Raw genomic sequence first — 15,616 nt, forward strand, 5'->3', positions numbered from 1 at the left:
CCACCAGCACAGGGCTACAGGTATCCATTTCTGATGTAGCTGCTTCCCTAGTAAAACTGCTTTGTAACAGACCAATTTTGACAGTTGTTGCAGCTGAGTTCTGGGTTTTGAAAAGCATTTCTTGAGACCTGTAGAGACTTGGTAACAAAGTGACAGCCTTTAATCTTTAATTCTCTAGCTAAAGCCTTGTAACTGGGATATACACCTACTCATATCTGCCTCCGTCCCCTTCATAACTGCTTGTGGTGGAGCAGTTTCGTAACACAATGATCTTTGGAGCCATTAGAGTAACCTAAGAACCAGATGGTGGAATTTGAACTAGGTGTTTGTTGTTTGTTTTCCCCTTTACATATTCGTTATGATTATTCTCGTTAAGTAGTTGTACGAAGGAATTGCCACTTGATGACGCTGGATATGAATGCAGTATATCTTGATCAGTGTCAGCCCTTTCAACATCCCCCCCATCCCTCCCCTGCCCCCCTGCCCCTCACTCTCCTTAATTGAGTAGGATATACTTTGCATTCTTGTCTCTTTTCTCTCTCTTAGGGATAGATGAATGAACCGGGGTTTCTGCTGTTCGTGCCAGCTTTGTCTGGAGGCAACAGCCAGAAAAAGAAAACAAAATCAACTTCCAACCAATCAACCCACAGCCGAGTCAAGCACTGTCAAGCCAGGTTCTTGCACACTGTTGCACACTGTCTGAAGGGCGCTCTTCCTCCGTAATGCCCTTCTGCGCGTCAAGTTCTTCGGATGCGCGGCACCTGCCAGCGTCCTCGCACCCGGGGGATGGCGCGGCGGGGGTTGGCGGCCGGGCCGCGCGGTGCCCTTTGGAGCTGGGGGAGGGAGGGGGCGGAGGGACGGGGGGGGGGGGGGGAAGCGGGGCGGGCCTGCGGTGACCTGCACCTGGCCAGGCGCCCTGTCCCGGAGCTCTGCTGTCTGAGTCTGGACATGGAGCGGCCCGGGACGCCCGGCGAGGTGCACATGAGCCAGGCCATCCAGCCGGCGCACGCCAACGCCCGCGGCGAGCTGAGCGCGGGCCAGCTGCTCAAGTGGATCGACACCACCGCCTGCCTGGCGGGTAGGCGCGCGGCGGGCCGCGGCGCGGTGGGAAGCGGGGGGGGGGGGGGGGGGGGGGAGGGGGTTGGAAAGGAGGGGGAGGAGGAGAGGGGCGTGATGGTGGGGGTGGCTGGGAAGATGAGGTGGGGGAGATCGGAATGACAGATGTGTCCCCCCCCCCCCGCCCCGAGTTGGAGATGCCCTGTGGCTAGCCAGTGGGGTTGTGGATTGTGGGGCGCAGGAGCGCGGGAGAAGGAAGGGAGGGCTTGTATTCCCAGAGCTTTAAGGCAGGTAGACTGTGATGGCTAAGATCACGCACCCCACAATGACCCACACCATTAATTCGCTCACCTTTGGGTCTTAGGAACCCCACCTCACTTCCCAAGAAGTTAATGAGGACCCCAGAGAGATTTTGCTCATGTGGGCCACTTCGTCTACCATAGAGTTGTAAGGATGTTATTCTTTGAAGATGAACCTGTATGTTATATTTTCACATAGTTTTACTGAAAAAAATAAAAGGATTTCAACAGTAACCGAAGTGTAGGTAAAGGGCGGTATGTATATTTACACTTCTGTAAACTGTTTTATTGTTTGTTTTAGTAGCTTGCCCATTTCTCAGATTTCCTGTTCTATTCAGCTGCTAACACACCACTATATTCTTGGGAGAGAAAGAGAATCCAACTAGCTGAATAAAGTTTCCATATCTTCCTGCAAATCTGTATGAGAAAGCTCTCACCCTGTAGCATGGCTCAAATTAGAGGAAAGAATTAAGGTCAAGAGGCCACAAGGGTGCAGATCTAATGCCATAGGATTCGTGTGCTTGGGGCTTAGAAGCAATAGCTGGGTCTTGGGCGTGGGAAAACACAGCAAAAGGGCAGCTGTCTGCGACAGCCAGGAAGAAAGCTCCCCTCAGAGTCTAGATTGGCAGACTTGGACTTTACATCCTTCAAAGCCGTGAGAAGTAACGTTCTATTGCTGAAGCCACTCAGTCCATGGTATTTTGTTATTTCCACTCAAACAGGCAAAGAAAGGCAACTCCTTAGAATTACTACAAAAATAGTTTTGACCCCAAGATCTCTTTCATATAACACTGAGAAATTGACTCTGTCTAGAGATGGAGGGTCTGCTTTTGAAAACAACAGGCTGTAATGCCAATGTTTTTCTAACTGAAAGTCTGGGTGGGTCAGTGCTTTTGTGAAATGGCTCCCTTGTACCTGTGCTAATTTTCCCGCCTCTAGATCAGTAAAATCTCTCAAATAGACCTCCACTCCACTTCTGCAGACCTTTTTTTTTTTCTTCTCTTGACTCCCTGGAGTCTGTTTCCACACACAGGTCAGAGCGAACTTTTAATTCACAAACCATATCACACACATCTCACTATCTTCTCATCGTCCATGGAGTTAAAGCCTAAATCCTTCATCATTCTTCCCAGATGTCACTTGGCATGGGAAATTCACAATCTCTGAAGGGAAATATGAGATGAGCCTGAGTCAGTTTAGGACTTTAGAAAGTGACAGTTAGTGGTAAATTCTAGGGTACTTTAACAGGGGACAGCATTGAAGTTCCTAAGTAAACATGATAGAGGCTAAGCCACAGGCATGGCTTGTAGCACCTCCTATGACCCAACCATCCTTGCCTTCTAATAGTTCCTACTGTGTCCAGCCCATCTCCAGACAGAGGTCTCAGGACCTTCACATATGCTCTTCTCTTTGTCTTTAGAACATATTGCGTCTCAGCTTCCATGGCATTTCCCCAGAGAATTTTCTTTACTGGCCTACCAGTGCAATGACCTTTCCAACTTCCTGCATACCACTTAGAACAACCTGTAACTATTCCATATTCTTATCTGTTCACCTCTGTGTTTTCTGCATGCTAAGCTAAGCTGCATGCCAAGCTTCACTGCCTACTGAGTGCAAAATAAAGCCTCCTGATCATCTGAATAGGTAGATGAATAGATGAATGGGTGGATGGAGGACATGAATGGGTGCATGGTTGGATGGATGGATGGAGCTACAACTTGGAATTACAATTCCAAGAGGAAGCCAGACTTTCAAATGACATTTAGTAGACTTAGTAACTGTACATCTTGTATAAAACGTGTGTTAAAATGAAATATTAGGCTCACACTTGCTATACCACCTACTCAAGAGGCTGAGGAAAGTGGGCAAGAAAGTGTGTGAGAGACTCATCTCCAATTAAGCACCAGAAAGCTTGAAGTGGAGCTCTGGCACAAAGTGGCAGAAGGCTAGCCTTGAAAATAAAAGCTCAGAGACTTGAGTTGTAGGCCTTGAATTCAAGCCCCAAGACCAACAATACATACATACAAAAATACATACAAATATTCATACACAAATATTAGAGTTAGAAGAGGCATTAGACAGCATGAATTTAACTTTCCCTTATTTGAAAGACCACAAATTAAAGTTTAAATGATTATGGATCCCTGAATTCTCTGCAAGTGTTAATAGAGCTTCTAATTTTCTGTGTCTTAACTATGAGAGAAGTCCAATTGGATATTTGAGGCCAGTTTGTTAGTTTCTGCTTGCTAATCTATTTGGTTTCTGTCTTAACATTTTAGCAAGACTCAAATTTAGTTATAATCACATAATAAGGGAAGCATGAATATGAAATTATGTAAGAAATTATGTAAGAAAAAGAAACAGTGGAGAAATCATGGAAGCTGCTAATAATTAGTGTCTTTCCAAGGGAACTGAATCTATGATGTGGCAATAGTAGTTCTTCAAGTTCATTTTCTGTCCTGTGATGACGAAGTAATTGCTCTCTCATGGTTATTGCAAAAATTTCAGTGATCATGTTTTTAGAAAAGGTATCATAAATATATTCAGTGGACAATCAATTTCTCTGTACTTCAATTAATAGTAATGTAAAAAATAACTCTATAGGATTGGTTTGAGATAGAGTTGCTAGAATTGGTTTGGACATTTGGCTAATGCCCAGGGTGAATACTCTATGGAGGAAGAGGCATCAAAGACATTGTGTAGCCACAAAGCAACTGAATCTGAAGAATAATACAGATGCAGGTTTCCCCAGTATTGTCTCAAGCATAATTCTTATTTTCTAACACTTTTGATCACAGTGATGACCCCCAAGGCATCGGTGTCTCCAGAAACTCACAAATTCCAAAATATCTTTATAATATTTAAAGAAAAATTAAACATTACCACCATCACATTGACATTAAACATCCTTTCAGCAGACCTTTATTCTTACCGTCCTTCAAGGCACAAACCTGCAGCTATCACTGAATCATTCTTCACCCCCGTGTCCATTTCTTCCTTTGAATTGTCTCAAACCGACATTCTCTTCTCTGTGTTATGTGTGAGCTCACTCTCAGAAATAGAACTGATTCATATAATGGTACAAAACTCTAGCAGCCTGCCTGGCTCACTTTTGTGTAACACGAGCTACTTGAAGACTGACGTGGGGAGGATCAGAGTTCAAGGCCAGTCTGAACAAAACATTTTCAAGACCCCTCACCCCAATCTCAACCAACAGCTGGGCCCAATGATGCACATCTGTCCTCCACATACATGGAAGGCCTGGAATGATCACAGTTGCAGGCCAGCCTTAGCAGAAAAGTTCATGAGACTCGATCTGAATGGAAGAAGCTGGGCACATTGTGGCATGCTCCTCATTCGAGCAGGATAGGAAGCAAAAATAGGGAGATTTCAGTCAAGGTGATGCCCAGGCAGGAAGGGAGAATATACCTAAAATTAATCAGTGTAAAAAAGAATATGAGGTATGACCCAGTAGTAGAATATCTTCCTAGAAAGCATGAGGTCTTGAATTCAAGCCCAATACTGCAAAAAAAAAAAAAAAAAAAAGGAAAAAGAAACAAAAAAGAAAAGAAAAAGAGAAAAAACAATCTAGGAGTCATTCTGTTTACCTGTTTACCTTGCTTCCTCTTCCATATATTGGATTCATAAACTCAGTCCTACCTATCAGTATTATTTCCTGAAGTAAGATGACTCAGAAGTCATTTAACTGTAAACCCAGCTCCTTTGCTCCACCTCACTGTTACCATCTCCTTACAGCTCCTACAATTGTACCTTGTGAATTTCATTACTGGCTTTAAAAAAAATTATTTATTTATTTATTATTGTGAAAATACTGTACAGAGGGGTTACAATTACATGGGCAAGATAATGAGTACATTTCTTATCAAGCATTGTAGCCTCCTCCTTTGTTTCCCCTTCCCATCACTTCCCATACTCTCCCCCACTGTCCCCCCACCCAATCCTCCCCGTTACTCCCCCCTCCTCCCACACCAAAGTTGTAAAGTTCATTTTTCGACATAACGACTTGTACATCTCATTGTTGCAATGGGTCCACCTGTATCCCTATTTAAAAGATTTGTTTTTCCCCTTGCCCTCCACAAATTATACCGCCATCAAATACAGTGAAAGCAGGGGTTATACCGTGGGGGAGGGACATACAAAGCAACAAAGAAATCATCTTATAAATGTGTTAGAAACAATCGCATGAAAGAAAAAAACCATTTGAATACATATCTTAGGGTTCATTTCCCTAACATCACCTTATCTGACCTTTTCTGCTTGACTCAGACATATACTAGATATTGCAAATAAGGGAAACCATGGGTCCTATGTTTCTTTGGGCCTGGCTTACTTCACTTAATATAATTTTTTCCAAGTCTTTCCATTTCCTAACAAATGGGGCAATGTCATTCTTTCTGATGGAGGCATAGAATTCCATTGTGTATTTATACCACATTTTCTTGATTGAATCATCTATTGAGGGGCATCTGGGTTGGTTCCATATCTTAGCTATAGTAAATAGTGCTGCAATAAACATAGTCGTGCTGGTAGCTTTAGTGTGGTCTTGTTTGTGATCATTTGGGTAAATGCCCAAAAGTGGGATTGCTGGGTCATAGGGGAGCTCTATGTGGAGTCTTTTGAGGATCCTCCATACTACTTTCCAAAGTGGTTGAACAAGTTTACACTCCCACCAACAATGCAGTAAGGTTCCCTTCTGTCCACATCCCCTCTAGCATCTGCTGTTTTAGAGTTCTTGATTTTAGCCATTCTAACTGGGGTGAGGTGGTATCTCAATGTTGTTTCATTACTGGCTTTTAAACTGGTCTTCTCAATTCATTCTTGTCTCCCACACTGCATCTACAGTGCCATTTGAAGATGCTCACTGACTGTGTCACATGTTTTGTTCATCTTTCTCCATTGTTTTCTGTACCAAAATGTTAAAGTGTGCTTCCTCCAGTCTGGTGAAGTACTTCATCAGAATAAAATATCCCATGGATACAAATTATTAACTCTAGACAAAATATTAAATAAAGATGATTTAATGCAACTTGAAAGTGAACAAAATTTGGCTTGGGAGATGTAAAAGTTAATGCTTTGAGGAAGTACTGGCTGATTTTTTTCTTGGGTTTTATTTCTATTTATCTTTTTGAGATTCATGTGTGTTTTGTTGTCTTTGTTTAGTGACTTGTAAGCATGAAGGAAAACTCAAATTTCTAGTGAGAAACCCATAGCTTTGCTATTTTGCAGAACTAATGAGCAGAATTTGAGAAAAATGTTTGAATATGAAAAAGAAAAGTCTAGAAAAGGGAGCTAGACAGGCAGAACCATAAAATCTATGATCTACGATCTTTGACCAGATCTATGGCAAAATTTAAATAATACATGCATAAGACAGCCTCCAAACCTCTCAACTAAGGTGAAAACAACTGAAAAGAATTAGGCCCATCTCTAGCGTGATTATTACTTTGGATGTCGTCAAGATAATTACCTGCTTAGAATAAAGCAACATGTCAAATCCTATATTTTCTGCAAAGTGTAAATCAAATCACAGCGACGAGAATACAATCCAAAATTACTTGACATGCCAAGAAACAAGGAAACATGGCTTATTCTTCAAAGACAGCCATTTCTGACTAATCATAGGAGACTTTGAGACTGACTTTCAAGGATTTTAAGTAGTGATTATGTGCAAAGATATAATAGAAAATATGATCATAGGGAAAGAAAAGGTAGTAAACCCCAGAAGATAATCAGAAAGTCCTTTTAAGAGAACCAATTGAGAACTCAATAACTGAAAAACTGAAAATCTGGAAATTTAAAATGCATTGGATAGGCACAATTGTAGAATGATGATGATGGAGAAAAGAACAGGTGTGAGGAGAAATCAGTAGCAATTATCTAGTTTTAAAGACAGAAAAAAAATTAACAAACAGAGTAGGCTAATGATTTGGCTCAAAGGTAAAGTGCTTGCCTAGTATGTGTAAGGCTTGGGTTCAGTCTACAAGAAGGAAAGGAAAAGTAGACTCTAAATATCATTCAGACATTTGTGGGAAAATAACTAAAATAAAACAACACTTTTGCAGCCACTGAGAAAACAAAAAGGGAAAGAGCTAACCTACTTTGAAAAAATATGGTGAAAGATATGTAACTATAGATTTAAGACCATAAAGTACTAAGCAAAACCTGTACAAAAATCTCCTCATTTAGGCATTATTGTAATCAAACTGTGGTGAAGAGAAAATTGAAAGCAGCCAGAGAAAAACAGAATACTCTGTGTGGGAGAACAGTAACCAAAATGAATACTGACCACATTAGAAACAGGGTGTAGCAGAAGACAGTAGATGATATCTTTAATAATAATGCTTCTAAGACTGTCAGCCAAGAGCTTCACAAGCTCATGCATGTTTTGTTTTGGTTTTGTTCATTTTGAGGCAAGGATTCCTTACAAAGGCCACGACAGCTTCTGCCTTCCCAGTGTTTGGGTTATAGGTGTACACTACCACACTCAATTTTCTCCCTCCTCCTCCTCTTCCTGCTCTTCCTGCTCTTCCTGCTCATCCCACATCCCTCCATGCATTTTATTTTATTTTTTATTTTTTGGGTCTGGTCGTGGGTCTGAACTCTGGGCCTGGGCGCTGTCCCTCAGCTCTTCAGCTCAAGGCTAGCGCTCTACCACTTCAACCACAGCGCTACTTCCAGCTTTTTTTCTTTTTGCTTATGTGGTGATGGGGAATTGAACCCAGGGCCTCATGCATGTAAGGCAAGCACTCTACCACTGAGCCACCTTCCCAGCCCCACCTCCATGCATTTTAATACCAGAGGCCTTCATGGGACCTGGTCACTGATCTCTGCTCAGCATGATCTCTTCACTGTCCCTCTGTGTCTACTCACTCCATCTCACCCCTTGGATCTCAGCCCAAGTTATTTCTCCACAGAAAGCTTTTCCTAACTTCCCAGTTTGGCAAGTTCCTTAGTTATAGGCCCTCATAAAACCCATGTTTTCTTCAGAGCACTGAAGTTACTTTGTAATTATGCATCCATTAAAGTAATCTTTAGTTCTTCAACTAGTCTCCATGAACAGAAGGATTATGGTTGATTTCTATTTTCTAGCATCTTATAGAGTTGCTAGCACAACATATATGTTCCATCAATATTAGTTAAAGAAATAAATGACAGTTTTCACTATTTTTATCAGTCATCCCACTCCTGAGTTATAATTACTCACTCAATATACTTCTAAGTTCCTCCAGGAAATAAGTAACAGCTCTAGGTTACATTTTGAGCCACGGTGCCACTTCTGGTTTTCTGGTGGTTAATTGGAGATAAGAATCTTGCAAATAAGGGAAACCATGGGTCCTATGTTTCTTTGGACCTGGCTTACTTCCCTTAATATAATTTTTTTCCAAGTCTTTCCATTTCCTAACAAATGGGGCAATGTCATTCTTTCTGATGGAGGCATAGAATTCCATTTTGTATATATACCACATTTTCTTGGTCCATTCATCTACTGAGGGGCATCTGGGTTGGTTCCATATCTTAGCTATAGTAAATAGTGCTGCAATAAACATAGTCTTGCTGGTAGCTTTAGTGTGGTCTTGTTTGTAAACATTTGGGTAAATGCCCAAAAGTGGGATTGCTGGGTCATAAGGGAGCTCTATGTGGAGTCTTTTGAGGAACCTCCATACTACTTTCCAAAGTGGTTGAACAAGTTTACACTCCCACCAACAATGCAGTAAGGTTCCCTTCTGTCCACATCCCCTCCAGCATCTGTTGTTATTAGAGTTCTTGATTTTAGCCATTCTAACTGGGGTGAGGTAGAATCTCAGTGTTGTTTTGATTTGCATTTCTTTTATGGCTAAGGAGTTGTGCCTGGGCTGCCTTTGAACCAAGAACTTCAATTATCAGCCTCTTGAGTAGCTAGAATTACAGGAATGAGCCACCAGCACCTGACTTAAATAATTTAAAATTGGGTAACCACACTGGCATACACAGTAATACTGTATAAGAATAGTTTAACAATGTGGACGTCCTGTTCACTTGTGTCAAGCAACAGGAATGGATATTTTATTAAGTACTCTTTAGTTAATGATTTAAAGAATCTATCTGAAAAGGTTCAGTTGTTGTCTTTTAGTGCCTCAGTTCAAGCTCTAAAAAGACGTAAACTAAGGCTAGATCTTTAACTGAGTAGATTGGTGAAAAGATGGGCTTAATTCAGTTCAGTGTCTAGAAATCAGCCAGGATTTGACAAATGGCTTGACAACGTGAATTAAATTGAGCTCACCTTGAGCATTTATAGTCTTCTACCTCCATTTCTTTCCTTTTCACTGAACTTTATAGTTGGAAAACCCATCCTTCTTGCCCCATTGCTCTCACACACAGTTTGCTATATTTAGTTCCCTGGCAACTCTGTTCTCGTCATGTGTGTGTTTGGAAAAACAACTTATTTACAACTAGCAAAATTAGAACTTCAACTTTTCTGCATAATTTCATCAGGGGAAAGGATGTATTTAAAAAATTGCCCCTTTCTAATGTTTTCTCCCCTTTTCTTACTTGGGACTATTGACTAAATCCTTGCTGTGTGCCAATTTGTCTTTCTCTGATACCCAGAGAACTGTTTTCTGATTTGGCAGGCAATCTTAAGGTCTCCCATACTGCTCAGTGCTTACAATGGCTAAGTGATTTACACATATTCAGGTACTAGTGATATGAGACAGTGGATGAGGCTTTGGCACTTTATTTATAAAACATAAGGAGGATAATACTTGACAGAATATTTATGGTGTCAGCCTGGGAAGGTGGCTCAGTGGTATAGCGCTTGCCTTGCATGCATGAGGCCCTGGGTTCGATTCCTCAGCACCACATAAGCAAAAAGAAAAAAGCCGGAAGTGGCGCCGTAGCTCAAGCGCTAGCCTTGAGCTGAAGAGCTGAGGGACAGCGCCCAGACCCAGAGTTCAGGCACCACGACTGGACCAAAAAAAAAAAAAAAAAGAAAGAAAACAAACATAAAAAGAATATTTAAAGTCTGTACCAACTTGTTAAAATGGTTATTCAGATTTTCTGAATATTGATATTAAAATTCCAATAAAATATTGTGTAAATTAAAATTTACTTAAAGCAACTAATTACCATGCTATAAGAAACAGAAATAGAGCAAAGGAACTCATATAGATGTAGATCATCCAGAGAAAGCAAGTACAGCAGTGCTATAATGAATGAGAGGATGGGTAACTAAAACAAATCTACTTGAACATTATTCTGTTTTCTTTATGCTAAAATAAAAATTTCAAGGTTAACTATGAGCACAGTATATATAATATATAATTTATCATATATACAATATATAATATGTATTTTTAAACCAATTTTGAAGCTGAAAAGCATGCTGGAGTTTCCTGTGTCACTGCCTCTGTGGATGACATTCAGTTTGAGGAAACAGCTAGGTAAGTGGTTTTATTCTTTCATTCCTTTCTCATGGTTTTTGTCCACTCATTTGCAATGTCGATTTTTGTGACACCTTAATCATTGGGAGTCAGTGATCTTGTTTGATATAAAGTGTGTGACATTTGACCCAATCCAAATTTGTCAGAAAAATAATTAAAGAGCCTACTTTTAGTCAATATTATAAGTGTAAAGTCATAGTTTTAACGGTTTTGTTGAGAAGAAACTCTTTGCTTAAGTACATTGTGACTTGAGACCTAGAAAGCTTTTTAATGAAAAGTATCTCTGCAATGGTGAATTCCATCATTAGGTTGATGGGTAAACACAAATGCATCTGAGCAGAGATAGTAACTTGTGAAAAACATTTTCAGCGTGAGAACGCTTATGTGCTTTACTACTCATAGTGAAGAAAAATTCAATATAAATAAAATTTCAAGTATATATAAAAGAAGAGAGAATGGTATGGTGTGTCCCAGGGACTCATCTCCCAGCTACAACAATCAAGTCAGGCAACTCTCGTTTTCACATTGGTATCCCAAAGGCTTGGAGTCAGCTACCTTGTCTTGTTCCTCACTGAAACTTATACTTAGCTCATTGGCAGGGCTAGGTGGAGCTCAGTGCATGGTTGTCAAATGTATAAGTTAGAAAAATACTAATTCATTTAGAAAGTCTGCATATAAAAAAAGAGAAAAAAATCTTAAAACAGAATGGGTTTGAGGGAAAGTATTGTTTGCTTGTTTGTTTGTTTGTTTTAAAGGAGAAGCCCTAACCATTTTCATAGACTGAAAGAGCCAGGCAAGGGTAGAGATTTATAGTCAAATGAGAAAAGAATTGACAGAGCAGGGCTGGTAGTGGAAAGAGACATGGCAGTGGGTGGTGGGAATGGATGGAGCCTTTGTAAAGAAGGAGATGGGGACTATAAGAGATGGAAACAGAAGAACAAAGAACACAGTGAGAAAGAAGCTCAGCTTTGACGTTAAAGGAGAAAATTCAAGAGTGCTAGCTCTTGGTTCTTTATAAGGTGAAGAGATCAGAAGTGACTAGGGCCCTGAACTCAGAACTTTGGGGAAAACTTTAAGTAGAATTATCTGTTGCAGACTTTGGTGTCTCTGTATGCTATCTTTGCAAAGGCCCTTTTCTTTCTAAATGGAGTCAATGGACATCCCAAGGGTGGTGTATAATGATTAGCGCCTATCTTTAAGTTCTATGTGTTGGTATCATTATATTGAGTTTTCCATATAGAAACTTCATACCCCATGCTAAAGTGGAACTGTTTACGGTGCATGTCTTTAAGCAAATCTTTAAATCTAGATTAAAAGTGTTAGGGTTATTGAGGTCTTTTTTTTGCTTTTGTTTTACAAGGGTTGGACAAGTTATAACCATCAAAGCAAAAGTGACTAGAGCATTCAGCACAAGCATGGAGGTAAGAGGCAGCCTTTCTTCCTTCTTCCTGCCAGTCCGTACTTACAACAGTGGGCAAAGAAGTCCTAAAATAGTATTTGCAAGTAACAGGCTTCTAAATTTCTTTTTTTTTTTGCTTATGTGGTGCTGGGGAATCAAACCCAGGGCCTCATGCATGCAAGGCTAGTGCTCTACCACTGAGCCACCTTCCCAGCCCGCTTCTAAATTTCATAAGACCTGTAAGTCTGTAATCAGACTCATGGGTATTCTCATTTAAGTCTGATACTCAAATTCAATGAATACAGTACACTACTTTTATACAGAGGGATGCACGGGAAGCAAATATGGGAGAGGGTACTGTACTCTCTTGGTTCTAGGCAAAATAGGAATTTTCTTTCTCTGACTGTTCTAGTTATTGTTCAAACTCTGCTTCTATATCTCCCTCCCTCTGCCACCTATTGAAATTTACCCCACGATTAATTGCTTTATGAAAGGCAGTCAGTCCCTCTTCTAAGTTGGGGATGTTTTAGTCTTCCTTCTCAGTTGGAGTCTTCTGTGGATTCTATGATGTGTTGTGTGTTCCATGGGGTCTGGTGGGAGAGAGCTCAGAAGATTGCCAGTTTTGAAATTGTTCACATCACAGCTTTCCGGTAGCTGTTCATTAAAAGATGTTGTAAGCATGTCAAAATGACCTCCCCTTTTTTTTTTTTTTACAACTAGTTGATATTAATAAAATAATGGCAAGGGGTGGATCTCTTGTGGTCTGGCTTTGTGACCTTTCACCCTGTGCATGTTAAAACTGGTGTCTACATGAAGACTCAAAGAGATCCAAAAGCATATTTCTGGAATTCTATCTCTATCTCTTCTCTCCAGTAGCCTGTATCTTGGGTTCATCTGCTTAGATCCTGATTTCTGGCTCTGCCCCTCAGTAAATAAGTTTTTCCTTCCCTGACCAGCATCCTATAGGAGTTTCCTTCATGCTGGGAATCTGGGACCTGTGATATTCTTCTCGTGTGGTTTCCTGGTCCCCAGTATCACAGGCCTGGGCCACTGTTTCCCATATGTGAAAATAGTGGCTTCTTACCTTGTGGTTTTCCAGTTGTTTTCATGGAATGTAATTCTAATCTTTCCTACTCTCTCATAACACAGTGAATTTACTCCCCCCCCCACCCCCCGCCCATGTATATGTCTCAGAGACATTTGCATACCACAAATAACTGTCAACTGTTCCAACAGGAGACAATATTCAAAACTTAAAAAAAAAACTCTTTGGAACTGTTGCTACATAACTAACTGTTGTTAGATATTTTATATTTCATTTGTCAATTTTTCTGAAGGTGGAAACTATATGGGTAAGATTTGGTGGAGGGCTTGAAATAATTAGCTGAAGTTTGGTCAATCAACATCTAGTTAGAATCTACCATGCAAAAGCGAATTTGCATTTTCAAGATAAATGACTTAAAGTGACTCATAGATTTTCATACATGCTGTACTTGGTGAAGAAGTAGTAATTGATATTCTTTCCCATTGATTACACGGTGCTGAACTAAGATTCCTGAGGTTGCCTGTTGTTCCAGAAAGGTACAATGCCTTATCTGCCTGAGACATGCAGAAACTACTAATTAGACATACTCTAAAGATAAGCTCCTGAGTTTACCCATATTTCAAACCTGAGGACCAGCTTAGGGCTTTTCCCATTTCTCATTGCAGTATTTCAGCTGCCTTCTTACTTTCCCAAAGACAAAAAAAAGGAAACTAAGCTGACATGACACGAGATAATTCTGCCTATGCAATGTTAGTTCTAAAATGCAGAGACAAAAGGTTAAACATGGTTATGGTTCAGAAAAGTTATTTGTCCAGTTCTATAGAACATCATTGGAAGAGCAGTATTGTTTTAAAATCATTTAAAATGCTGATCTCATTTTAAAACTTGAAAGACAAGATCCGGGAAATGCATAACTGAATTCTAGATGCTGCAATCGAATGTGCTATCTGGATGATGGACAGTTTGTTTGTTTTTCTTTTCTTTCAGATCAGTATCAGGGTCATAGTACAGGACATACTCACTGGCATTGAGAAAGTTATTAGTGTGGCTTTCTCGACATTTGTAGCCAAACCAGTTGGAGAAGAAAAGGTAAGTTTTCTATGTGAAGAAATACCTCTTGTAAGAAAAGTACATAATCACAGTGACATTAGAAATAGTGCTTATCATGAGATTCACTTTCTCAAGATTTGCTATTCACAAACACTTTCTATACAGCTATCATTCCAACATCATAGGATTGAGTAGTAAGGTCCTTTGAGAAGAGGACTTTCAAGAACAGAATATGTACACAATGTATGGAAAAGGAAACTCTTTTGTGTTTTACATGATCTGAAGGTCATAGCAGTGTCTCAAAAATAGAGCTTACTGCTTTAGTGCTTTTGTGATTATATAATTCAAACTTGAATTGAGGTACATTGAGCTGAGAAATTTAGCAAGCAGTTATGTATTATGATGCAGTCATTTTTTTTATCCCTGAAGGAAAAACAGCAAAGTTGCTGAGTTATTGAAGTTTAGAAATAAGCTTGATGCCAAGAACTACTGGTTTACTCCTTTAATCCTTGCCATTCAGGAAGCTGAGAGGTGAAGATCAAGGCTGAAAGCCAGCTCAGACAACAAACTCTGTGAGGCTCTTATCCAATTAACCAACGAAAAGCTAGAAGGCAAGTGGTACCTTAAGTGGTAGAGCATCAGCGTTGAATAACAAGCTAAGGGACAGTGCCCAGGTACAAAGTTCAAGTCCTAGTACCAAATACACACACACACACACACACACACACACGCACGCACACGCACACACAAAGCTCCAAGGCATCTGGGGTAAAGTACTATTAAATAAAACCCTTGACCTGATGTAGTGCCTGACCACTTGCTTGGTAATAGGCTGCATCTGCTCATCTTAGGCTGCCTAAGATTGCATCTCTACCAGTTCTCTGTAGTGTTAGAGGTTTTGTGATTGGGATCCCATACATGGAAGACCATAGGCTAAGCATCTTAAACTATAACAATTCAATTTGATGAATTCTAAGATTCACTCCAGGAGTGAGCCCATCAATTTCTTTTAGCCCCACTTGGAAGTGATAGATGCTCAGTCTACCCTTGAGACTATTCCTCCTTAGACCAAAATCTAACTTATTCCTAGGACATAGCAACGCTTGCCCTGTTCCCAACAGAACCACACTTACCAACAGCTTTACACTTAGGTCAGGCAGGATTTTATACCCTGGAATCCTTCTCCCACTCTGTGTCCCAAATTAAAGATGCCATAAAGCAAACTTGTATTGCCCAAGACTGATGCTTTTCAAAATGGAAGCTCATATCAGTTAATTATATTATCTAAAATGCAGATTTCTGGGACAGAACTTGGGCCTGTAGAATT

The 15,616-nt window shown here is 40.3% G+C and overlaps 1 protein-coding gene across 2 annotated transcripts in view; it reads left to right on the plus strand.

Moving 5' to 3' along the window:
* Positions 1 to 948: 948 nt before the first annotated feature.
* Acot12 (acyl-CoA thioesterase 12) overlaps positions 949 to 15,616 on the plus strand; it is a 38,871-nt gene continuing 24,203 nt past the window's right edge. Inside the window, exons 1-4 of one of the 2 annotated variants that reach the window (XM_070031163.1) lie at positions 949 to 1,078; positions 10,726 to 10,795; positions 12,156 to 12,216; positions 14,227 to 14,328. In XM_070031163.1, coding sequence (XP_069887264.1) covers positions 949 to 1,078; positions 10,726 to 10,795; positions 12,156 to 12,216; positions 14,227 to 14,328 — 363 coding nt within the window. The remainder of the gene's footprint in view (positions 1,079 to 10,725; positions 10,796 to 12,155; positions 12,217 to 14,226; positions 14,329 to 15,616) is intronic. The other variant, XM_070031164.1, reaches the window with a different exon arrangement.

Source organism: Dipodomys merriami, unplaced genomic scaffold (assembly GCF_024711535.1).
Source record: "Dipodomys merriami isolate MVZ:Mamm:240054 unplaced genomic scaffold, mDipMer1.0.p SCAF_20, whole genome shotgun sequence".
In the NCBI taxonomy this organism is placed as follows: domain Eukaryota; kingdom Metazoa; phylum Chordata; class Mammalia; order Rodentia; family Heteromyidae; genus Dipodomys; species Dipodomys merriami.